The sequence below is a fragment of the Eublepharis macularius genome, chromosome 5 (assembly GCF_028583425.1).
Source record: "Eublepharis macularius isolate TG4126 chromosome 5, MPM_Emac_v1.0, whole genome shotgun sequence".
Classification (NCBI taxonomy): domain Eukaryota; kingdom Metazoa; phylum Chordata; class Lepidosauria; order Squamata; family Eublepharidae; genus Eublepharis; species Eublepharis macularius.
The window spans coordinates 164,332,419-164,359,059 of record NC_072794.1 but is presented as its reverse complement, the minus strand read 5'-3'; the positions used below and the strand labels follow the sequence as shown (position 1 = coordinate 164,359,059).

General features: G+C 44.4%; 1 protein-coding gene across 1 annotated transcript in view; it reads right to left on the bottom strand.

Annotated features, from left to right (window-relative positions):
- The window catches only part of ARFGAP1 (ADP ribosylation factor GTPase activating protein 1), a 33,389-nt gene extending 18,915 nt beyond the window's left edge, over window positions 1-14,474 (bottom strand). Inside the window, exons 1-6 of the mRNA XM_054980275.1 lie at window positions 14,332-14,474; window positions 5,956-6,019; window positions 4,812-4,921; window positions 3,589-3,760; window positions 2,906-3,006; window positions 1,250-1,339 (exon numbers count right to left, since the gene is read on the bottom strand). Of these exons, the coding sequence (XP_054836250.1) occupies window positions 1,250-1,339; window positions 2,906-3,006; window positions 3,589-3,760; window positions 4,812-4,921; window positions 5,956-6,015 (533 nt within the window). The 5' untranslated portion in view covers window positions 6,016-6,019; window positions 14,332-14,474. The remainder of the gene's footprint in view (window positions 1-1,249; window positions 1,340-2,905; window positions 3,007-3,588; window positions 3,761-4,811; window positions 4,922-5,955; window positions 6,020-14,331) is intronic.
- Between the last annotated feature and the right edge of the window lie 12,167 nt (window positions 14,475-26,641).

Genomic DNA, 26,641 nt, shown 5'->3' with positions numbered 1-26,641 from the left:
GCCCTTTCAGCTTTACCTTTTGTTTCCTCCCTTGCAGGAAGAATTTGTCCAAAAGCACTTTCTCCTGCCTTTCATTCAGTTTCTCAGTGAAACCTGCATGACCATGTCTAGAGCTGGTAGGAGGAGGGGATTTCTTTGAAGATGGGGCCTCTCATCACATAACTCTTCCAACTCATAGAATCATAGGGTTGGAAGGGATCTCTAAAGTCATCTAGTCCAACCTCGTGCACAGTGCAGGAAATTCACAACTACCTCTCCAACCCACACTCCCAGAGACCCCTGCTCCATGCCCATAAGATGGCAAAACACTGTCAGGATCCCTAGCCAAACTGGCCTGAGGAAGACTGCTTCCTGACCCCAAGGTGGAGATCGGCATTACCCTGGGCATGTAAGAAGGGTCCACGAGAACTTCACCAGGACCTGCTCTGAAGACCCTGTCCTGTACACACAGGCTTGCCCAAGGAGCAACAGCAGCTTTGAGAGATTCACACTTGTTTTCATTCAAGTGGGCAGTACCTAGCACACTATAACCACTGTATATAACTGATGTAAGCAACTCCCTACAGGCTACAGCTAGTGTATTTTATTTCTACTATCATTCAACTGTTCTGAATTTCTTTACAATTGTTCACTGCTCAGAAGTCCCTCTGTTAACACTGTCTCTGATCAACAAAAATGAGCTCTTAGTGGAAAGTAGTCAATATTATCCGCTTAAGAACCAAATAAAAAGTGGCTTTCAGACAGGTGGTCTAGATGGTTTTTATATTCAATGTGCTAATGACACATTTCTGGTGATGTCAAGGGGCGTGGCATATGCTAATGAGTTCCTCCAGCTCTTTTTCTACAAAATGACCCCTGGCTTTAAAAAATTTACAAAGACAGCAAATATAGCCATAATGGGAAAATATGATCACTAAAATATAAGACCATGAAAGCTGAAAAATGAGTCTGGCTACTAAATTTTTGCACTGGCTTGTACAGCCCAAAATTTGGTCAAGGCATAGTCTAAGCCAGGTAGTTCATAGCTTGGAAGCAACTCATGCTTCTACATGGGATTTCCAGCTGTCATATTTACATTTGAGGCGTGAAATGCCATAAAGTGTGCAAATACATGGCTGCAGACAAGTAGGACATGAGCCATGCAGTTACGATCTTATATTCCTGAGTGAGCAGCAATAAAGCTGTTAAGTCATTTGCCACTGGCAACCAAATATGCAGACCCTTGTGTCTTAATGAACTGAGATTTTACCCTTGATAAGAGCCAACATCATCATTCAACCAGTCTTCAAAAGCTTTGTCAGAAGAGGCACCAGCATTCTGGGGTTGTCCAGCAGAACTTCTGCAATACAGAAGGAAAATGTAGAAATGTAAGGGTGGGGGGAATTAAAGCCTAGGTAAGTCCCCCTTTGTGCTATACAGGAAAGTTCCCTCAATACAAACATGCTAAAACTTTCCCTTAATTTACAGAGGCACCTATTTGGTTGTTAAAAGGTCAGACCAGGCAGCCCTTGGCTTTGGCAATTCCAGGACATATTCAGTGACTGGTGAACATTCCGGGGTTTTATATTCAAGAAGCTAGAGGCTCACAGCACCTCTAGTCGGTCAGTATGAACGATCTCTATCGGTAGCAACAAATTAAAGATATGTTTAAAATATTTAATTTGCATTCTCTACCAAAACATATCAGTCTTTCATATCACAGAGAGCCAGTTTGGTGTAGTGGTTAAGAGCACGGGACTCTGATCTGGAGAGCCGGGTTTGATTCCTCGCTCCTCCTCTTGAAGCCAGCTGGGTGACCTTGGGTCAGTCACAGCTCTCTCAGACCCACCCACCTCACAGGGTGTTTTGTTGTGGGGATAATAATGGCATATTTTGTAAACTGCTCTGAGTGGCCATTAAGTTGTCCTGAAGGGCGGTATATAAATCAAATGTTGTTATTGTTGTTGTTGTTATTATTATTAAAACAAAAAATAACAAAATGCATGCAAACATGTAGAAAAGTTCTACTAGTGGCATATCATAACAGCGTCTCAGATCATAAAAGAAGAGCTGAGAACTAAAACACTATGGAATGACAGGCCAGGAAATAAGTAGAACTGAAGAAGCACAAATAGCTGTAGCATTTTAAAAAAACAACAACTCAATGTACGAGGTGTGGTTAAAAAATCATTCCCTGCATCTGGCACCTAAACTTGAACTAGGTAATGCAGGGAGGGAATTCCAGATTTGAGCTATGACTAAAAAGACGGCCAAGTCTTTGGTGACCAGAGAGTAAGCAGTTCTTCAGAAACTTTTAAAAACCCCAATAGTCTGCAAGAAGGGCAAGAAGCAGCCTTTACAAACTGTGCCCAAAAATGAATTGGCAAGAAACAACAAGGTAACAAGCAGGTGGGGGTGATCCCACAAAATGCATCACCATATTTAAAGGCACACAGCTTCATCCATCAGTTTGTAATGCAACATCAGAACTAGACTGCAAGGAGGCGGGGGGACTCCAATGAGAACTACTAGAAGATAACAGGAACATGGATCAGAATGACTAAAATCTGATGAGGAAAACCTCACGGGAAGTTAAATACATTGGACTTTTGTTCCCATAATATGTAGCGCCCATAAAGACTTGCTAGGAAAACTGAAGAAGCAGAAAAATTAAACACATGATGTTGTCTGAACTTCCTCGCCCTGTTCCACTTCACTGACTGCTCCTTGTAAAGTCTTGAGAGTAGTAAGATCAGATCAAGCATTTTATGTTACTAAAGCTGGGGAGAGAGGACAACAACGCAGTGCTGCCATTTTCAGCAGCAGCCACGTGTGTTTTATTATTTCTGGCTCCTGCTGACAAATAACCACTTCCTGAAGAAAACAAACAAGAACATTACAAAAAATAAGACATATTAATTCCTACCGGTGAACTGAGGACAAAGCAACTTTGGGTTGAGGCGGAGTCCAATTTCTGGCAGAAGATGTTTCAGCTGACCATTCTTTACCTTCAGCCAATGCAGCCACCTATGAAGAAAAATAGTTGCCAAGACAGCCGTAAACTATTTACTACTGAACCACAAAAAAAAGGACTGATTTATTCAGAAGACTTCTAATGCCTGTACATATGCTTCATTTTAATCCCTTGCCCATGGAGCTGGCAACAAAGGGAGCATCCTCAACAGGTACCCCAGGACTTGTTCCTACAGCATGTAATTAATTTATACAGTTCACTACAAGAGGTTGTATTGGGCTTTTTGGAAGGATCAGAGAAATTTGTCGAGGTTAAGTCTAGCCACAGCTGTAAGCCATGCCATATGCAGATGTCATGTACTTCTGAACAGGTCCTGAGGAGAACAAATATAACCATTTTTCCACTTCTTAACAAAAGAGACACTAAAATATCCGTAATTTCTGTCCTCTAATCTTAGTGCTTCTTTCTTTGCAGATGTTACACACAGGAGGAGGAAGAATATACTCAAAATTCCTTTTCTATTGTACTCCAAGATCTTCGTCACCCAAAGATGCAAGAAGAATTTATGTTTGTAAGCTGCTTCTCAAAATGGTCAGGTGTCAGGAAAGCTGAAATGACTGCTTGAATAGATTTACCTTATCTCTGAAGAGTGCCGCAGCTTTGCTATTGTACTTCTCCTGCATTGACCAGCAAGGATCATAATCCTCTTGAGATTCTAAAAACTCCCGGAATTTTCGATTCCCACCAGCCTTCATTTTCTCCAGTTCGATGTCTTTCCATTTATCCATTGTGACAGAGCGCACAAAACTGAGAACCGAAACACAGTATCAGTGACATCCCTTTTTATCATCTCCTAACGTCTTGTATTGTCTTTTGATATCTCATGGAATCTGTTGGACAGAAGCCCCACACAAAAGTACGAGTAGATGCCCGGAAAAAAAGTCAACACAGTACAAAAACCATTTGGGTTTTCCCACTCTTAGAAGTATATAGGTTGGATGTCATTGATCTGACCTGCTAATGACAGTACTTTCCTCTGGCATAAGAAACCTTTTCCTTATGGTCCCTGGCCCCAGGGAGGTCCGCCTGGCCTCTACCAGAGCCAGGGCCTTTTCGGTCCTGGCTCCAACCTGGTGGAACTCTCTGTCTGAGGAAACTAGGGCCCGGCAGGATTTGTTATCTTTCCGCCGGGCCTGCAAGACGGAGATGTTCCACCAGGCATTTGGTGGGGGCTAGGCTGTCCTCTCGCCGGCCATACCACTGAAGACCTTCCACCACCCATGCAGGAAAATGCTATATTTTAATATTTTATACCCGCCAATTTTTAAAATGTTTTGATATAATGTTTTTATCATGTTTTTACTGTTTTAAACTGTTGTTAAGCCGCCCTGAGCCTGTCTGATGGGGAGGGCCGTCTAGAAATGTGATAAAAAATAATAAATAAAATAAATAATTATCCAAGAGAGTTTTTTTAATCAGCAGAAGACTCTTTGGAAGAAGACACTGCCATTCACTGAACAGCCTGATGGAACCCAACCCAATGATTACATTTAAAAGTCACCCATCTGAAGCAACAGCACACAAAAAGAAAATCAAAATCCAAACAAGTGGATGATGTTCTTAAACATAAAAACAAAATCCAGATACTGTCCAGAACTACAGCAGTTATTGTTTCTTCCAAAGGTGTTCATTACTAAATGTCACTATTAACTTCCACTTACTCTGACAGTCATGGAATTCTGGCTGAATGCCAGGTTATTTTAAAAACATCAGCCAGAGTTCTCAAGTTCTGTACAAGTGAAAGATAAAACCATGAACATTCACCCATCATCATCATCATCATCTAACAGCAACTAACCTGAGATGAACGCCCAAGCCTCGGTGTTTTCCTGAGCATTCCAGACAGATCCAAATTCCATAGGTAACGCTCACCCATTGAGGGTTAAATGCGCCACACTCAAAACAAACCTTCAATCAGAGAGGGGGGGGGGGAAGAGTTCTGCTCAGTTTTCAATAAACATTTTTTATCAGATGACACAGTACAGCTCAAACAATGATACTGAACTGTTATTTTGAAGAAATGTTATTTTAGAACCAGCTATTAATTTATCCCAAGTAAGCATCATTAGGGAAAGAAATAGGATAGCAAATCTGTGAGACTGGAAAGTAACCAGGACTCTTCAGAGTCAACAACATTTCCCTTGCCATCCAACAAAGGAATAAGCGAAACACTTACGATAATTTGGTGGAGCTATTCAACATCATATGCATTGTTCTTATCAAGGAAGAGGATGCCCATAACATTGTCCAGGTAAATGTGGAGAAATTAGTACTCTTTTCAAGAGGAACTAACATTCACACAGAAAATTAGAGGAGTGCAGAACTGATCACGTGCAATAGTAATTTTTGCTCATCAGATTGGTTACAACAGGAAAACTAGGCCTGTTCACCAGTCAAAGCTGCTCTTTCTGTTAAGTGCCAGCCCTATTTTGTCTAGACAAGCAGACAGCCATTCAGTGCAACATACTAAAAATGGACGACACACAGAACTTGCAACAAATTCTAACATAACTTCACATCTGCACTGTGACCTTTAAAAGCCATCCTACAAGTATGCTGGTGAGGAAATATTCCACAACATTATATGTGTTGTACAATTATTTTTGGAATCGTTATGCACACTCATTTGCTCACAAGGTAGATTACAAAAGTTACTACACATAAAATTTCCATGGTGATGTGCCAGTTGTTCAAATATGATGCAGATATCCCTCCGATACACATTTTATGCAAGAAAAATATAATCTGCCTTGATCACTATCATAAAATATGTTGCAATGACTGGTCCAAAGAAAGCGCATGGTACTAATCTGTGCGGTAACCTTTTCCCAACTATGCTAACACGACAAGCACACAAACGCAGCTGTCTAATTACAGCTGAACATGACTCACTGCTGCTTAATCATCTGCATCTAAGAAGATACATCGAATTGCTCGCTTACATTGTTCTCTTCTTGCACTCGCACATCTTTAAGGACCTTCCTTGTTCTTGGACTTGCCATGGTCCTGCAACAAAAGTAAAAATATATAGTAAATTATACCACGGCCCAGAACTATGACTCCCTATGAACTTGGTTTGAAAGCAGAGAGCCCGGCCGCCTTCTTGGCATTAGCTATGGCACAGCCATGTATGTACATAAATGGTAAAGTTGATCAGGTACCCAAAACTAAAGTCTGAGCTGCATTTTCAAGCTGCGGTTTTAAAGGAAACATGGTTAGTAAGAAGGGAAATGAGAGCGAGGGGAGAAGCTGCTGGAGGGGAGAGCACTGTGGAAGCTGGATCCTAATTTACAATCCATACTTCACAGGGAAATAATGGTCCATGTTAGACCTGTGGTGCTAACACAGTCAGTACTTTTCCCACATCAAGAACAGAGACAACTGGACAACACAATCCAAGTTACAACAGTTTCCAAGCTGTTCTATTTATTGACAGAATTAACCATTTTTATACTGTATTTCATATTTTCAAAAGAAATTACCTTTCACTAAAAATCAACCATTCAGCAGAGGACAGTGGAAACAACACTGAGGTTATCTTGTGCTCTTCTATAATAAAACAATATAAATACTACTTCCACTGTCAGGTTTTACATGCAGCTTATCATCTTTCATTTGAAACTAATAACAAAGCCCGTTTTGGGGGGAAAATACAACGGGCTCTAGAAAGGGAAGGCGGGCCAGGCATTGCCGCCTCCGCCATACTCCGATCCAGTTGAGGGAAGGGCACGGTGGCCAAGCCTGACATTGCCACCTCCTCTGCATCCTGATCTGGGCAGGGGGAGGGCAGGGCAGCCGGTCTGGCATTGTCCCCTCCCCAGCACCCCCATCTGGCCTGGGGAAGAGCAGCAGTGACAACAGATTGCAGTGGGGAAGGGCTGGAAGGTGGGCCCATTTGTCCTGCTGCCTCCTTGGGCCAAATTGAGCAGCTATGGAGCCCAGGAGCCCCCCCCCCCCCCGTGGCAAATCAAAGTTTGAAGACAAGGCTTGGAGGGGGAGTGCAGGGCAGCCGTGTCTCCCCCCCCTCCCCTGCAGCATGTGGAAGCTTTGGCAAAGCTTGGGAGGCACAGCTCAGGCCAGCCAGGCATGCCTCTCGCCGGCCCTGGCCCAACTGGGGCTGGCAAGGGCAGAGCCAACCTGTGGGCTCTTCTGAGGCTGCAGAGGCTCACCCTGACTGAACCTGCGCCAGTGAGTCATCGGAAACGCACTTACTGAATTATGTTATATGATGAAGCAGCCACTTACTGTGCTACAGCAAAACTAGCAGCAAGGCTGGTAAGTTAACTAATGTCCTGGCAGCAACTCAGCCAGTGCAAGTCTTCGTCTTCACCTGTCCGGGATCAGGAGCAGAGCAGGTGGTAACGCCCGCTCCTTCACCGTCACTGGGCTGGGATCAAGAGCGGAGCAGGTGGCAATGCCCGCACCCCGCCTTCACCCAGCCGGGATCAGGCGTATGGGAGGAGACAATGCCCACCTGCCCCCCCCTCTCCTTTCTAGAGCCCATTGTATTTTTTCCAGAACAAGCTTTGTTGCTAGTAAGCATATAAAATGCATGCAGTTTTGCATACATTGGCGACACTTTCCTAACATAAAATAATGAGATCTACAGGAACTTTATAGATACGGGTTTCTGATTTTGCCTCAGCAAGGAGCACACTGGGTTTACACCACTGAGGGTGGGTAAATACTTCATTACGGATGAACAGATCTAGGTTTTGAAATATATGACTGGTTCTCCTATTTGAAAATGAACAAATGCTTATACTCAGTATAATAATTCTCAAAATAAATGAAATGCTCCGATGCATTTTCTGTTCAAAATAATAATAAGGTCATCGACCAAGCAATATGAATAGCAGACTGCTGGGGTAATCACGGAGCCAAGCTTTTCAACAAGAGTAGTTCCTTCAAAGCTAAATGTTTTCAAACATAAATCTCCAAGCCCAAAAAACGACAGATATTTGGGAACACAGATGAGACCAAGAGGCAGTTACGGCTATTTTGAATGATGCTTCTGTTTAGAGGCTTTAGATGAGCGGAAACCCTTTTCAAGCAATAAAGAGAGTTTGTGTGGAGTGATAGAATGAGCAGGATGGGCAAACTATCAACTATGGCTATGAGCCATAGGAAATCAAAGCAAGCAAGCAAGGAATAAAGCCTACGGAAAAGAGTGCCAAAGTAAATGAATTGACCCCCTTCTCATTCATGCATTTCCAAAATGTTAGAAATGGACAGAGATATTGGTAAAACACCATTTGAAAAAATATGTTTATACACACGCACATTCAAACATGCTTTCTACAGTTCCACCTGGTTCAGTTATGTCTGTTTCGATTGATGATAGCTCCCTTGGGACTCAAGCTGAGGTCTTTACCAACAACTGCTATCTGAAATTAAGTGGAAATGCTCAGGACCTAAAGACGCAAAGCTTGTGCTCCTCCACTGGGTTACAGAGCCTTCCTCAGTCCAGGCATTTGGATGCGTGCATGATGGGAGCAGCTAGATCAGGACTAGTTAATACCATAGTGACAAGCACATTCCTCTCCAAAAGCCTGTTAGCCAAAGAACAGTTGCAGCTGAACAAGCCCATCCATCTGTCATGCTAGAGCAGAGCAGTTTTCTTTGGATCTAATTTTAATTATTATGGAATGTTTGGTTTTCTGGTGAGTTGTCCTATCAACTGCTTTAAAAATGCAATGTGTTCACCAAACATCTCCCTCACTGGAAAATTAAGGAACTATGTGAATAATTTTCACATTCAAGTTTCATTAGGTTTACAGCCTTTTAGAGCCTGCAGTTGCAAGCGTCTTTTTGCAATCTCTAAGTGTCAGCAGAAATGCTGTTTTAATCAAAGGCTTAAGTTTCCATTTGCTGAATTTAATAAAAACCAGTTACAGCTTGAGTATTTCAGAGACGAAACAAGTAAGAAAGAATTGTGGCCAGTTCGAGAACAGGAGTAGGAACTAGCACATTCAACATACCGCAACTGAATTTATAACGTATTATATTAGAAATTAAAGGATGTTCTTGTAAGAATGATAAAATGGAAATGAGTTGCACAAAATATATCCACGTGTGGCGATTCCAGTTCAGTACCCTGGAGATCTTCTTTTACCACCCATTACGACAGTGATTTCCAAATGATGGTGTGCAAAAGCTTTGTGGGTGGGTTGCTAGGCTGCTCTTAGTGGGTGTCAAGGACAGCAAAACACAAAAAGAAGAACGGAATGTCCAAGATAGCTGGTGGGACCGAAAGGAGTAAGGGGGGAACAGAATCTAGAAACATTAAGCATGCTCAAGAACAGACAGGCATCTTCCTTACAACTACTTAACATGGCCTCCTGCTACCCTTTTTGCCAGAACCTGGTACCCTTCTGTGATTTCTGGGCAACGGGAATACTTAAAGGATTCCCCCAACCCTAAGCTGCAGGCTGCACATGTTCTTGTTCCCTGTCACTGCTCAGGGTGGGACACTGGTGACAGGTAGATGTGTGGAGCAGGCGATCAAGAGAGATATTGCACATCGAATCACATCTGATACACAGAACAAAAGCCAACATGGTGGCTAAACTTTTCAAATCATACTTCAGCTTCTCTCACAGTGCATAATTTGAGGATCAGTAGCCTACATTATTGAGTTTAGTACCGCTCCATAGCTATCAGCCCATTCTTACAAGCTGAAACTGTTTCCAAGACCAGCTCGCAAATGCGCCTATGGAGCAGATTCCAAACGACCCTTTTGCATGAAAAAAAAATTAGGCAGTCAGAAAATACCCCCTAACCACACTAGTTTAGACTCTGTAGCTTGTTGAAACTAAGATGCATGCAACTCACAAAAGTGTGCAACATGGACAACATTTGCTTAAGTAAGGGTAGGATTTACACAGCCTATTCTCCTTTCACCGATAAAATACTGAACGTACCATAACTAGAAGTTAGGATACTTTTATTGAAGCTCTAGTTCTTAGAACCAAAGTTAAAATAAACATCATTCTTGAATCATTTTTTACGCCACTGGAATATTATGTCTCAAACTCAATGCCACAGAAAACCCAGAAGTCAATAAAAGATGTATGTAAGAAGGCAAACCAAAGTACAAAGTTTAAATCAAACAAAAGCAAACACTTCAAAATCATCATAGTACCATTACCTCATATACAGACTACATGGGGCATTACTGTTAGGTTTATTATTCACTTTTAAAAGTTCAAGCCAATACACTGAGAACTGGGAAGCCCTTTCTCACCTCCCTGTTAATTTTTGCTTTAACTAGCTGAAATATCCAAATTAAGAGTTGATATGGAAGGGAAACTTTTGTAAATGTTTCCAGAGCAGCTCACATGTTTCTGACACCTCCTTTCCTTTTGGAGCCAACTATGAGGAACAGTAATTTGTAACTGCTATTAAAACATTCATTTTAGCCACCCCAAGGAATACTATTGGTTGTGGCTAACAGGTGATTAACTGTAGCCCACAGGCTACTAGTTCCCAACCCTCATCGTTTCATAAGCACAAGGATCACCCTCTGTTGTTCCAGTGGCATGTGGGGAGAGCAAGCACATTCCTCCAAAACCTGATGACTGCAACAAACTCCTTCACGTTGCTTTGCAGTTAAGTCCATTCTTAGGCCATCACAATCTCAAATACATTGAACGTCTCCTATTTCCGCCCCTAGTACTACCAAAACATAAGTGTCATTCTAAAGTTCCCAGGGCTTGTGAATGTTGAAACAGTGATTCTAGTCAAGAGGACCATGGTACATCATATTTCTACTTGCATAGACCTGCTACATGGGGCTTTTATCCACCATCACCACACACCCTTCCCCAAACAGAAGTACTCTAAAAAAAGAAATAAATACTAGGTAAGACAGAACAAACAGTCAAAATTCAATAGTTAACAGTCTCAAATGAAATCCTATATTTGAAAAGGTAGTGCTTAAGGAACCCTTGAGGTCTGTTATACAAATGTGGTGCTGCTCAGAATCTAACTATTCTTTACGCCACATACATGCCTAAGGATTTTTTGCAGCCATGGACCAAGGAATCTAAGACAGAACAAGTGGGTAACAATTTTAACAGTAAATGGGAAGAATAAGTTTGCCTGCATTTCATCTTTTACTCTTTTTACGCTGGAAAGACTTCATACACGTACAGACAACTAAATATGGAAGAACACCACAGTTCACAAGCACCAATGGAGCACTGGAATGGTACAGCCCTGCCTTGATCATGTTGCCAGGGTGAGCTTTCATTCATCAAGAGCTGCACTGTGAGAAGAACAAAGTTTTCATCTAGGGGAATTACACTACTAGACAGAGAAGGGTTAAGCATCCTACCTACACAGCTGAAGGAAGAGAGGAGTGGAAAAGCAGCAGGAAGCAAGCCTAACAGTTGCATTCCAGGGACAAACAAGGAGACAACCTTTAGCAGAAGAAGGGCAGCACCCTTTGCTGTATCGCATTAGTTATTCCATTTGTTGCCCCTGTAGGAGTTTCTTCTTCTGTACACCTAACGCTGTAGAGTCCAACAAGTATTTTTTTACTTCATTCATACCTCATTTTTCTCTCCAACTGAGAAAACATTCTTCCCTTCTTCCTTTTATCCTCACAACGACTCTGTGAGGTACATTAGGCTGAGAATGTGTGACTGGCGCATGGTCACCCAGCAAGCTTCCATGGCAGAGTGGGGATTCAAAACTGAGGTCCTCCAATCTTAGCTCCCACCACTACCCCCTTCCAAAATTTGCAGTCAGAGGTACACAGCTTCTGAACAATGAATCTCCATTAAGCCATCACAACTAACAGCAATTGATACCACTTGCCTTCATCAATTTGTCTATTCCCCTTTTAAAGTTAGGTAAGCTAGCAACAGTTGCTACATCTTGTAGCAGAGTTCCACATGTTAACAGCACATTGTGAGATGGAGTACTTACATAAGCCAATCTTTCAAGGGAAACGGAAGGAGGGAGTGAAATGCAGGTATTAATAACATTAGCTTACTATCAAAAGTGTGAACACAAAGCTCTTTTATATTGAGTCACAAGCTTTCGAGAACCACAGCGCTCTTCGTCACATGCATCTGATGAAGAAAGCTGTGGTTCTCGAAAGCTTATGCTACAATAAAGTTGGTTAGTCTTAAAGGTGCCACTGGATTCTTTACTATTTTACAACTATAGACTAGCATGGCTAATTCCTCAGGTTATATTAAGTCAGACTAACACAGTCAATACTGCCTCCTCTGCCTGGCACCGGTTCTCCAGGGACTCAGAGACATTCCACATCACCTGCTATCTGATCCTTTAAACTGGAGATGCCAAGCATTGACCCAGGGACCTTTCGCATGCCAAGGAAATGCTCCATATCACCAAGCTACTGGTTAGGCATAAGCAAGCATAGTTAATAAATAAAAATGAAGATGCCAGAGAGATCATTTAATACCTAAAAAATGAGGAGAGAGGGGCTTAATTTCATAACTGGGGGAAAGAAGGCTAAGAGAGAAATGTGAAAAGCCAGTGGGGGTGAACAGAACCTAACTGGGTGAGTTTGGTCGTAGGTGGGTAGAAGTAGAACAGGACTTGAGTCCAGCAGCACCTTGGAGACTAAGAAGTTTTCAGAGTATTAAGCTTTCGAGAGTCACAGCTCCCTTCTTCAGATACCTGATATCACTCAGATACTGCACCTTTACATCCCGAGTCCGTTCTTTGCTTCACCTCCTCCCACCTCCTGACTGGGATATAAAGGCTCAGGGAACGCCAGTCCTACTGCTATCTGACTCTTGAAAGCTTAGACCCTGAACATCTTGTTGGCCTTTAAGGTGCCACGGGACCCAAAGTTTGTAGATCTACTGCACACCAAGATGGCTATTCACCTAAAATTAGCACACTTCAGGGACCGCCTCTCCCTGTATGTGCCCTGGAGAATGCTCTGATCGGCTGGAAAACATCTGCTGGTGGTCCCTGGCCCCAGGGAGGCTCAGTTGGCCTCAACCAGGGCCAGGGCCTTTTCGGTCCTGGCCCCAACCTGATGGAACTCTCTGTCTGAGGAGACCCAGGCCTGTCAGGATCTTCTATCATTTTGGCGGGCCTGTAAAATGGAGATGTTCCACCAAGCGTATGGTTGAGGCCAGCATGAGATCCTCACCGAGCCTCCCACTAAGTGTGAGGTTATACAGTGTCCGCCAGCCGGCTGCCAAACATAGCACGGGGCTATGTAGTGCCCATTTGTTTGCTGACCCACGTATGGGTTGCAGTACATTATCTGTCTGCTTCCCTCCCCCTGTATATTGATGGGCAGGAATCTAGAACTGACCCCCATCTTGGGACAGTTATTATCTGTTTGTTGATTTTATGATGAACTGTTGTTTTATGAATTGTTTTAATATTTGTATTATATTTTTATAACTGCTGTACCTTGCCCTGAGCCCGCTTGCGGGAAGGGCGGGTTAGAAATGTAATAAATAATAATACATATGCTAATTTCAGTTGTAATCAAATTGCACAGTACCATTATCCCTTTTCATCCCGACTCCCTTTGCTTCACCCTCTCCCACCTCCAGACTGGGAAATAGAGGCTCAGGGATCTCCACTTTTCCCAGTATCTGAAGACGGGAGCTCTGACTCACACACACTTACACCTCTTGTTGGTCTCTAAGGTGTCACCGGACGCCAATCTTGGGTGACTTTCGGCCACTCAGAGGCTCCTAATCAAGTCTACTTTTCTGAGCAGGTCTCTAAAAAAACCCATCAAAACAAAGAGCCTACCTCGCAGGGTTGCTGCGGGGCAAGGAAAGAAATTCATGCAAACCACCCTGAACTCCAAGAGGATAATGGGGGGAGGGAGTAGGGTTGCCAACTCCAAATTGGGAAGTTCCTGGAGATTTGGGGGGGGGGGGACCCTGGAGAAAGGGTTTGGGGAGGAAAAGGGTCCACCCTCCAAAGCAGCCATTTTCTCCGGGGGTCTGATCTCTATGGCCTGGAGATCCGTCGCAATTCCAGGAGATCTCCAGCCACCACCTGGAGGCTGGCAACCCTAGGAGGGAAGGGTCAGCAACAGCAGAAAGGCTGAGCCCCTCCTTTCCACTGCCCCCCCAGAAGCCAAGCAGCCCCCCAGGGCAAGAGAAACCAGGCCCCAACCACCCTCTCTAGACTCTTCGCCCTGAGGGGTCACAGAATTGGAACTCAGAGCCAATATGAACGAACAGCCCCCCCCCCAAGCAGGGGGAGGGGCGGCCTGGCCTGAGGGAACGGGGTGGGTGGGGGGAGCCCCCGCCACCTCAGGCTCGTTGGGAGCTCCGTTTCCTTCCCTGCCTCAGGAATACCTGGCAGCGGGGCGGCGGCTCCGGAACCGGCGAGCGCAGCAGAGTCTCCGTCAGCCTCTCAGCCGGCTTCGCTTTTTTTTCCTCCCACAGCGCAGACGCCAACGTAGCCGGCTACGTTGCACCTTCGCAAAGGGTTCTGGGTAGCCGGGAGGGAGGCGGTTGGGGAAACCGTTGGCAGGCTCCTTCGGCCCCCAGCGGGGGAAGGAGGGAGAGGCTCTGCGCCTGCGTGGGTGGGCGAGTGCGCGCGCACATCTTCCTTCCGACTTTTTTCCCCCTTAAGGTGTTGCCTCATCTCCCGGCCCCGAGAAGCGGATGATTTTCTAGAGGCGCGACAGTGTAGACCACTTTCGTGGTTCTCGCGCATGCGCTTCTTTTGATTGACAAGTACAGGGGGAGAGCTATGAGGGAAAAGAACCCTCGGGCAGGAGAAGGGTGCGCCCTGATTGGCTGGTCGCGCCTTGTGAAATGCGCTGATTGGCGGGCGAGATTCCCTTCCCACCCCACATACTAATGTGTGAATGGTTGCCAACTTCCAGGTGGTGGCTGGCGATCTCCCGGAATTGTATTCCAGACAAGTTCCCCTAGATAAAATGGCATTGTACTCCGCTGAGGTCCTTCCTTTCCCAAACCTCGCCCTCTCCAGGATCCACCCCCCCAAATCTCCAGGAATTTCCCAACCTGGAGCCTCCAGGTAGTGTCTGGAGATCTCCCAGAATTACAACTGATCTCCAGGCCACAGAGATCAGCCTCCCTGGAGAAAATGGTTGCTTTGGAGGATAGACGCTATGACATTATAACTCTAGCCCCTCTCCAAACCCCACCCTCTCCACCAGGCTCTACCCCCAAATCTCCAGGAATTTCCCAACCTGGACCTGGCAACCCTACCCTAGTCTAAGCAGTCTTCGTTTAAAGGATCCCCTTCCCAATGCAATTGATGATTCTGCAACAGCAGCGGATTTTTCTGGACAGCTAATCTAAGGATTAGTATTATATTATAATATTAACATAATAAAATTAATGTAAATATATAAAATAAATATATGATGTAGTATATCATATTTATTATATATAACGTTTTAAAAGTATTTTCTTTATCTTACATTGCAAATAGAAATCATGTTATTTATTTTTTTGAATCACTCTTTGGGGGGACGTTTGGAGATTAGTTGTAAATTCTGGGAGATCACCAGGTCTGACCCACTGAGAGGTTGGCAATCATGGTTCTGAAGGAAGGTTTTTTTTAAAGGGTAAAACAGCAATTCAAAAAAAAAAATAAAGCACAACATATAAAACTAGCAAGCAGATAAAAACGGAGCAGCACAAAACCATCATAAATAACCATTTTTACCCCATCCTTCCTCCAAGGAACTCAGGACAGCATCAGGCACTCTTCCCCTCCCACATCTTAGGTACATGGATCAACATGGTTGTGATAAGTTGGTCAAGAATGCAGAGTTGCCAGGTCCAGGTTGGGAAATTCCTGGAGATTTGGGGGTAGAGACTGGTGGAGAGGGTGGGGTTTGGAGAGGGGCTAGAGTTATAATGTCGTAGAGTCCATCCTCCAAAGCAACCATTTTCTCCAGGAAGGCTGATCTCTGTGGTCTGGAGATCAGTTGTAATTCCGGGAGATCTCCAACCACCACCTGCAGGTTGACTACTGTTCTGAGAACCTGGAGCCAGATTGGTGTAGTGGTTAAGAGCAGCAGGACTCTAATCTGGAGAGCCAGGTTTGATTCCCTACTCCTCCGCTTGAAGCCAGCTGGGTGACCTTGGATCAGGCACAGCTTCTCAGAGCTCTCTCAGCCCAATTCACCTCACGGGGTGAAGGGAGGGTTGTCATGAAGATATTAATAACACACTTTGTAAACCACTCTGAGTGGGTGTTAAGTTGTCCTGAAGGATAGTATATAATTCAAATGTTATTCAGTTTGCAAGACCTGAGCAAGCAGGACATTTTGGAGGTCACTAATTCATAGGGTTGCGATAAGTTGGAAGTAGGGCTGCTGCCCCCTCCCCCCAGCTTCCACCCTCTACCCCCTGCCACCACTCACCTGGCCAGGGGGTAAAGACGGGGGAACAGGCCTCCAGGATGCACTTCCGGGGCTACAGAACAATGTCCCTCCTGGGAGTGACGTCGTCGTACCGCATTGAGAGCGCTCCTGCACTTCACAAAAGGCTGATTTGGCCCCAAACGGGCAGAAGTGGGCCTGTTTGGGGCCTACATCAGCTCACGAGCACATGCGCAAAGTGCGAGAACAAAGAGGAAAAAGAAGGTGAGTGCCGAGTTCCCCCCTTCTTGCCGGGGGGGTAAGGAGGGTAACTAAGCAACCCTAGCTGGAAGTGACTTGACAGCACATAACACATAACACACATACTCCCTCCTTACGGTACAATTAATGTCCCAGCCTGGATCACAAGGGGGAATAAGAGTCACTCTCATTAGTGCAAATGACATTACATATGCGGTTATTTCCTTCCAACAATGAAAAGATAATGGACCCCAAATATGTGTACATTGGAATGAGCAATGAACCATAAAGAGCTCATGAAATGCGTTTTTCCTCAAGGTAATCTAAGGTGGCCTCTTTGGATAAGCAGTGCACCATTGTTTCCTGCTATGTGCAAACAAACATAATAGCAATTATCTACACTTTCCTAGGGAGTCTAATTAAATTTCTAAAATTGAAGTCTGCTTCGTCCCCTTCCCGACATTTGAGTTATGAATGGATGCATTCTTTACTTGTGCCCAAAAAGTTAACTTTTAATGTGTGTAAGAATGATCCATTCTCAGAGGAAGCCATCCTTTGCAGAACTCCTTTGCAGGAGTCTCTGCTCTGGGCATTCCTCTTGACTCGTAGGAATCAAATTGAAAGCAAATTTATGCAACAACAGGTGGCATTACCAGAGGGTGATTTCAGAGGGGTACCCATGTTGGTCTGTCATCGAAGAGCAAAATTTGGGTCCAGTAGCATCTTAAACACCAACAAGATCTCCAGGTTATAAGCTTTCAAGAGTCAGAGCTCATGCCCTGGAAATGTAGTTGCTCTGTAAGGTGCTATTGGACGCAAATCTTGCTTATAACTCTGATGATAACTCTTGTCTCTGTAGTGGAAGTAATTTAGCAGTCCAATGGCATCTGATGAGAAAACAAAGCAGAATTAATTGCCCGAAACCAAAACTGATTTGAAAGAGGCAGGGCTCATTTTGAGGGGGAATGTGCAGGAACGAAGTTCCGGTAGTTCTCCAAAGAGGTCATGTGTCAGGTGGCCCCGCCCACCTGATTTTTGGCCATTTGGGGCCCGTTTCGGCCTGGATTTGGCCCCAAATGTCCAGGATCGGGCCTAAAACAGCCAGGATTGGTCCCAAAATGGCCAGGATCGGGCCTCTAACGGATGGTGGATCACTCTCCCGCTCAGCAGCAGCCCAATTCTGACCATTTTCAGCCCCTTTTTGCCATTTTGGGCCCAATTTCGGCCCTGAATGGCCAGGATTGGGTCCAAAACAGCCAGGATAGGTGATGTCAGGGGTGTGGCATATGCAAATCAGTTATGCTAATGACACACTTCTGGTGATGGCAAGGGGTGTGGCATATGCTAACGAGCTGTGCTAATGAGTTATGCTAATGAGTTCCTGCAGCTCTTTTTCTACAAAATGACCCCTGGAAAGAGGCAAATCCAGAGTAGGAAATCATAAAGAGATGCAACAGGCAGCTCCTTTTGGGAGACTGCAATCCTGCTGCACCTCTGCAACGCTTCTGAATGATCCATGCTCTGCTGCAAAGCTGCAACAGAAGTACATGCCCCCAGCAGAGACAGATTAAAAAGAGGCAAGGCCAAAGCAAGAATCATGCAGAGATGCTACAGGCAGCCTCTTTTAGATAGGTATGTGCATTGGTTTGATAGGATCTTTTAGTTATTTCATTTGTTTCCCACAACATGCTAGCTCTGTTTCATGGCATGGATGAAAGTGTTAAGCATCCCTTTAACAGCCCCCACCCCAATCTCCCAAATAATTCCCAGGGGAGGGGCTCTGGATTTGTTACGGTTATTATTGCCACTATTGGAGTACGCTTCACCTGCCTGTCTCCCAGAATGAACACTTCATGCTTGCGGTCTCAAGGGGGCACTGTTGGGCAACCTTACTTGTTTTTATCCGAGCATCTTGTACCCGCTGCCCCTCTTTCCGTGTGTGATTTTATCAGCCATACGATATGATTGTCAGGGCAACTGAATCAAAGGACACGAAAGGAATTGCCCCCAGTCAACTGGCCGCTAGCATCGCACTGCTTTTCTGCAAGAGTTATAATTCACACATTTGTCTGGGGAGAAAACACATGCGGAGAGCAGACCAGCCTAGAACATGGTTCATTTTCAGTGCAGCCACCGATCTTCAGTAATAGAGCAGTGAAATGGGACAACTCAGCCCATATCAGGGCGTGAGGGGTCCAGGAAATGGGATCCAAAGGATGGGGCACAGACAGAGGGATGGGGCAGCCTTCTGGTGGTGGAGAGTGCCCTCACTCATAGCTGATTTACGGTAATCCCTGATGGGGGTTTTCATGGCAGGAGACTAACAGAGGTGGTTTGCCATTGCAAGCCTCTGCAATCCTTGTCTTCATTGGAGGTCTCCCATCCAATTACTAACCAAGGCCGACCCTGCTTAGCTTCCGAGATCTGATGAGATCAGGCTCACTTTCTAGCAGTAGAATATGTGCGGCTGAAAGAATGCAGATGGGATATGCAGGGATGACACAGGACTGGTTCACACAACCCATTGAAGGGAACTGGGAATTCTTCAGTGGGGCGAATGAGGTCCCTTACAGGTTCGTGCTTACCGTGCAAACCTATGCAGAGTCATTCCAATCTAAGCCCATTGATTTAAAGTAGTTTAAACTGAGAAGAGCCCAACGGGAACAGACCAGCGGTCTATCTAGTCCAGCATCCCCTTCCACCCAGCAGCCAACCAGTTGCCTTGAAGGGTCAACAAGAAGGTAGAGAGGTCAAGGCCAGAGGTTTGCTGCCTCTGTATATAAAGGTTCTCTTTAGTCACCATGACGAATAGCCACTGATAGACCTCTCCTCCACGAATCTTTTAATGCCATCTATGCTCATCACCATTGCTACATACACTTGCAGTGAATTCCACCATTTAATTACTTGCTGAGTGAAGAAGTATTTCCTTCCATCTGTCCTGAACTTATTTGTCCTGAGCCATTTGGAAAACTGGGTTTGATTCCCCTTTCCTCCGCTTGAAGCCAGCTGGGTGACCTTGGGTCCGTCACAGCTCGCTCAGAGCTCTCTCAGCCCCACCCACCTCACAGGGTGTTTGTTGTGGGGATAATAATAACACATGTATTGTCGAAGGCTTTCACGGCCGGAGAACGATGGTTGTTGTGGGTTTTCCGGGCTGTATTGCCGTGGTCTTGGCATTGTAGTTCCTGACGTTTCGCCAGCAGCTGTGGCTGGCATCTTCAGAGGTGTAGCACCAAAAGACAGAGAGGTGACACTGAGAGATCTCTGTCTTTTGGTGCTACACCTCTGAAGATGCCAGCCACAGCTGCTGGCGAAACGTCAGGAACTACAATGCCAAGACCACGGCAATACAGCCCGGAAAACCCACAACAACCAATAATAACACACTTTGTAAACTGCTCTGAGTGGGCATTAAGTTGTCCTGAAGGGTGGTATATAAATCAAATGTTGTTGTTGTTGTTGCCTATCAACTTCAATGGGTGTCCCTTAATTCTAGCACCATGGTATAAGAAGAAAAAGCTTCTTCTTTCTCCACCCCATACATAACTAGAGTTATGTGCACACAAAGCTGCTTTATATTGAATCAGACTATTGTTTCATCAAGGTCCATATTGGCTACTCAGACTGGCAGTAGCTCTCTGGTCTCAGGTTGTTGGGATTTTACAAGTGTCATTCTCTTCGGTCATGAAAGAGTTAATTTGTTTGTGTTTAGTTAGAAGAAACCACACAATACCAGGACACCACTATAACGAATGTAAATATATTCCTGTCCACATGTAAAAGTGCAAAGTGCAAAGTGCGATGTGTTCAAGTATACAATACAGAAATACACAGTATAATCATATACAGCACATATGTTATTCAAACAAGTCTTTACAGTCCGTATAATTCCTTGCTTTCATTTAAAGTGCAACATGCAAAAAATTTTATATGGAAGCCCATGGAGAGAATCGTGGAAGATGTTATAACATTCCCAGTCCCAAAATTCACGATTTGTCCAACAACGCCGACGGGGATGTGCAGGCAATTGTCATTAACCCATTTCGTGAGAGAACTCACTTCATCTTGGGCATACAAAAATTCAGACTGGATACAAGAAAATTGCAAGAACCAAACTCATTCTCTGGGGGCTTAAGAAGAAGTTGGTGTTAACGGACTCAAACTTGGTTAGAGACAACTAGTTTGCATAAGACCAGTTAGATGTCAAGTTGTTCTTCCCGCCAGGGTAGAAGGGGAGTTGCATGCTTAATGAACAGATCTAGGACTGATTATTGGCTGACCGGGTTTATTGGGGGGCAATTGACATTCTTTCCTTTATTCAGAACAGCCATTGCTCTCCAGTTAGTTAGACCGTTATCTCCAGGATGTAAAGATGTAGGAACTACGTTAGCTCTTCTTTATTTTATCTCCAACGTACCCTTTATTATTTTTCCCTCTATGTAGTAAACATTTATTTTAGAAGCTGAACACACACGTGTCTGTGATTCTTTATCTGTTGTGCAAATTCTCTACTCTGCAATCAAATTTATCCAACACAGGTCAACATCTTTCACATCACCTACCACCAGATTCTTTTAACTGGAGATTCCGGGGATTGAACCTGGGACCTTCTGTATTTTTTAATTTTTTATTTACATTATTTATAGTCCACCTTTGAGATCAAGACGGATTACGTCGAATAAGTCGACATGACATTCTGGGACTTTCAATAAACAATACGATAGGGTAAGGATAACAGAAAATTCAAAACAAGCAGAAATCCAATACGGAGCGGAACTATTCTGTATGCCAAACAGATGTTCTACCACTGAGCCATGGCCCCTCCCCAATGCCTCGCGTCGCACTGTTAATGTAACAGTCATGTTTTCTGCAAGAACACCAGTGTTGGGCTTGTGTTTCGGAAACCAACATGCTAAAGTGTGTGCGACTGACCTGCAACCTTAACTGCCCCTGCACGTGTGCTTGGGAGCCCTGATTGGGTTGTGCCTCGCTTGCACACATACATGTCTGTCACCTGCATTTTACAGTTTGGCTCAGAGCATGTGACTGTCACATGTTACATTCAGGAGTGGGATTTGAACCCAGATCCAGCAGTTTGGAAACAAAGCAGCTTGGTGTTCTTGTAGCAAAGGCAATCAAGGAGCAGCTCGGCCTGCGCCTGAGCAACAATTTTATTTATTGTCTGCTATTTACTTTATTTATACTTCACCATTCTCCCCAATGGGGATCCAAGGTGGCTTACATCTTTCTCCTCTACTCGGTTTTATCTTCACAACAATCCTGTGAGGTAGGTTAGGTGGAGAGTGTATGACTGCCCCAAGGTCACCTATCAAGCTTCCATGGCAGACTGAAGAGTCGAATATGGGTCTCCCAAATCCTAATCCAACACTCTCGTCATTGCACCACTCTGACTCTCACTGATTCTGATAGCCCAGAGCCTACAATTGATAGGGGCCCATGGGTTTCAAATAGCTCCTTATGTCTTCCTGACAGTGACAGTGGTCCCTCAGTGGAACAGGCTTCCTTGGGGGAGGTGGTGGGCTCTCCTTCTTTGGAGGTTTTTAAGCAGAGGCTAGATGGCCATCGGACAGCAATGCTGATTCTGTGAACCTGGGCAGATCATAGAATCATAGAATCATACAGTTGGAAGGGGCCATACAGACCATCTAGTCCAACCCCCTGCCCAGTGCAGGATCAGCCTAAAGCATCTCTGACAAATATTCATCCAGCCTCTTCTTGAAAACTGCCAGTGAGGGGGAGCTCACCACCTCCCTAGGCAGCTGATTCCACTTCTGAACTACTCTGATGGTGAAAAAGTTCTTCCTAATATCCAGCTGGTACCTGATCATGAGAGGGAGGGCAGGAAGGGCTACATCAGGGCTTAGTTCTCGTGGCCCCTTCTTACATGCCCAGGGTAAGGCCAGTCACCACCTTGGGGTCAGGTAGCAATTTTCCGCAGGCCAGTTTGGCTAGGGATCCTGGAGGTGTTTTGCCATCTTCTGGGCATGGAGCAAGGGTGACAGGGTGTGTGCGTGGGGGAGGGGGGAGTAGTTGTTAATTTCCTGCATTGTGCAGGGGGTTGGACTAGATGACCCTGTAGGTCCCTTCCAACCCTATGATTCTATGTCACCTGATCTTTATATAGGCTGGTAGCTGCAATACCATCATATGGCAAGGCCGTCTATAGTAGTGGTGGCGTAGCAGAAATCAGGCTAGCAGTTCCATCCATTTGCAAGCCACTACAGAGATATCCTTATTGATACCTTATTCCTGTAGACCGCTTCAAAATCAATTAGCACCTTGCGGCAAGCATATCCTTGTTTCCTTTTCTACCTGTCTTTAGACCGAACACACCTTTTCCTATCCAGAGAAAGATCCCTTAGAGAATCCTCGGTTCTTTCTACTTCTCTGCCGGCGTTAAGTTGAATTAATGTGACATCTTTCATGAGCAATAAAATCATTCAAAAGTATTTAAGGGAAAACCCCACTGCTCTTTTCACATGGTGCCTCTGAATGTCAGGAAAAACTTCTTAATTTCCCTTGACAGTCAATGTCTGCCATGCTTTGTGGCGTCACTTTTTTGAGAGAGAGAGAGAATGAGAGAGTATTCATTCTGAAAAGTATGAGCATTTCATTACAGAAAACAGTAGCTTTTATGAGCTGTCTACCGGTCCGATTTACAAAATCTTACATTTCAGAGATACCTTACGTATATTTATTCTCTAGTCTTGATCCTCGCAATGTCACAATGATGTGAAATCTAACAAACACCTTTTTATTAGAAACTGACCTTCCTTATCTTCCCAAATGGGTACCTTGCAATATATTGTAATTCTTGGGTTTGGAGAGGTTTTTTCTTTAATTTCGGCACTTCCCTAGCTGTGGAAGCTATAAAATATTTGGGAAAACGCCCTGGATCCAGGGAGCTATTGAGCAACCCTTTTGTGTTAGTATGCTATGAAATATGGCATCTGTGTTGCATTACCAGTTGGTCACACTTTGTGGGGTGTTTCTTACTAGAGATGTGATTGCATTACCGCTGTTGGCTTCTCCTATTGCATGGACTGAAATATTCAGATGTTGGACCTGACAGCTAAGGGGTTTTTTGCTTGCTTTCACCATTCATGTGCCAAAAACAAGGCTGAGGGAGAAAGCCTTCCAGGGGAAAGGGAAGAAAAAAAGAAACTAAATATCTACATGCTCTGATATGTAGCCGTTTGGAGTTGTGTAAACAGAAGCAGTGTTTCCCAAATTTGGCGTAAACTGCTTAGGAAAGAGCAGGGCTTTTTTTCAGGGGGGAACGTGGGAGAACGGAGTTCCGGCACCTCTTGGAAATACTCGACAATAGTGCTTGAAAATAATATGATTTCAAAGAATCCCGTGTGTTTCTTTCTCATTTCCCTCTTGAGAGTTCCGCCACCTCTTTTCCCAGAAAAAAAACCCTGGGAAAGAGTATAATTCCATAGCAACCAGTCCAAGCATTTGGCTGTTGTTTGAATGGAGAGAATAGTTTCAACTTGAATTTAAAATATTGGAGGAAAATTTGCTGTCTGTCTAATACGCTTTTATTCCACCTTCTCTCCAAGGAATTCAAGGTGGCTTTAGGGTGATGACGTCCGTGCTGGTTACTGTCTGATTGAATGTAGACTGCTGCTGAAGGAAGCTCTGTGAAATGGGCCACCCGCTACTAGCCTGCTGGGGCCAACTTTGATTGTCACTGCTTCTTCTGGACCTGGGGTGACCTACAAAACAAGAAATGTATTCAGTTGTTATCAGGACTCTCTTACAAGAAATAGTTACTTACCTCAGTTCCAGGTCACAGTGTTGGTGATCTGCAGTTAAAGAACTTTGTTATATTGTACTTTCTTTAGGAATATACATTGTTAATAGTATCATATTTTTTTGTTATTTAATGCTGTTTGGTATATCTTGGCCATCATCCATCCTGGTGATTTATTTATTTATTTATTTATTTATTTATTTATTTATTTATTTATTTATTTATTTATTTATTTATTTATATGTAACTTTGTTGAGACTGTTATTTATTGTACTTAGGACTTTGCACCTTTGCATTTTAAAAATTTTCTCTATATAACAGTGTGAATTATTGTATACCATGGGGGTATTCCCTTTGTTTCTGATATATTATTCTCCCCTTCTCCAATCTGTCTTCATGTCCAGTAGCACTTTTAAGACTAACCAACTTTATTGTAGTATAAGCTTTCGAGAACCACAGCTCTTGGTTGTTGTGGGTTTTCCGGGCTGTATTGCCGTGGTCTTGGCATTGTAGTTCCTGACGTTTCGCCAGCAGCTGTGGCTGGCATCTTCAGAGGTGTAGCACCAAAAGACAGAGATCTCTGTCTCTGAGAGATCTCTGTCTTTTGGTGCTACACCTCTGAAGATGCCAGCCACAGCTGCTGGCGAAACGTCAGGAACTACAATGCCAAGACCACGACAATACAGCCCGGAAAACCCACAACAACCATCGTTCTCCGGCCGTGAAAGCCTTCGACAAACCACAGCACTCTTCATCAAATGCATCTTGAAAGCTTACGCAACAATACAGTTGGTTAGTATTAAAGGTACTACTGGACTCCTTACTATTTTGCAACTAGGGACTAACACCAGCTAACTCCTCTGGATCTATGTTCATGTTCTTTAAAGTCCTTCATGGCCTCATACCCACACATGTGTGCAGCTGCCTCCCCCTGTATGAACCCATACCATCAGTTTGATCTTCCTAGCCAGTTGCTCTTCATCCATTCAAGGAAGGTTTTTTTTTTTAAAAAAAACTTTTTATTTATTTTTGTTCATTTAAATTCTGTCTTTCTCCGCAATGGAGACCCAAAGCAGCTTACATCACCCTTCTCTCTTCCATTTTATCTTCACAACAACTCTGTGAGGTAGGAAAGGCTGAGGGTGTGTGATTGGCTTAAGGTCACCCAGCCAGCTTCCATGGCAGAGAAGGGATTCAAACCTGGGATTCCCAGATCCTAGTCTGACACTTTAACCCAGTGTTTCCCAACCTTTTTTCCATGGAGACACCCCTAAATTAATTTTTCAAATCCTAAGGAACCTCTACCTATGAAAATGTTCACAGGCCAGAAAAAGTTGGTGGAAAAAGTTGGCCCTCTCATTCAGCCGCTGCCGCCGCCAGTTCCACAGCCCACACACCCATCCCCAATGCCCCCTCCAGCGCTTCAGCACTCGCGGTGGCTGCTGGACCCGCCTCCATGGATGCGCCGGCCCTAGGTGAAGGTGCCAGGTGAAGAGGCATCTATAAACTGGCCCAGAGTCTCACGTGAACATGGCAGAGGCCTCTTGGACTGATCAAAAAGAAGCAGGAAAATGACTTGATCAACCCAAGAAGTTCAATCCTTCTGTGAAGGGGCGGGCCCTGGTGACTGTTTCACGGCCAGCCTGCCTCTCAGAGGAGAGTGACCCATTCTAAGGCCTGAAGTTGTCTTTCAGGCATGCAACACCCAACATCCACAGAGAAAAAAGGGGCTAGATTTTGGTGTAGTGCTTAAGAGCGGCAGGACTCTAATCTGGAGAGCCAGTTTTGATTCCCCCCCTCCTCTGCTTGAAGCCAGATGGGTGACCTTGGTTCAGTCACAGCTCTCTCAAGGCTCTCTCAGCCCCACCTACCTCACAGGGTGTTTGTCATGAGGATAATCATAACACACTTTGTAAACCACTCTGAGTGGGTGTTAAGTTGTCCTGAAGGGCAGTAAATATCATCATCATCATCAATAACAATAATAATAATAATGAGTAGGAGTAGGAGTAGTAATAGTAGTAGTAATAGTGGTAGTAGTAATATAATAATAATAATAAATTGTATCATTTGAACTGAATTTTCTTCAAGGGCAGCCCCACGTGAAGCAGGGTGCAGTAGTCCAGGCTCCTATGGGATGTCCATCTTCCCTGTTGTTCAAAGGGTGTCATCTGTTCACCTAATTTCATCCAATCTTTGGGAGAGGTACTTTGTTGGAAATGGGTACCCTGCACCCCACCTTCATTCTCACCGCAGCCTGATAAACTCCTGAGATTCC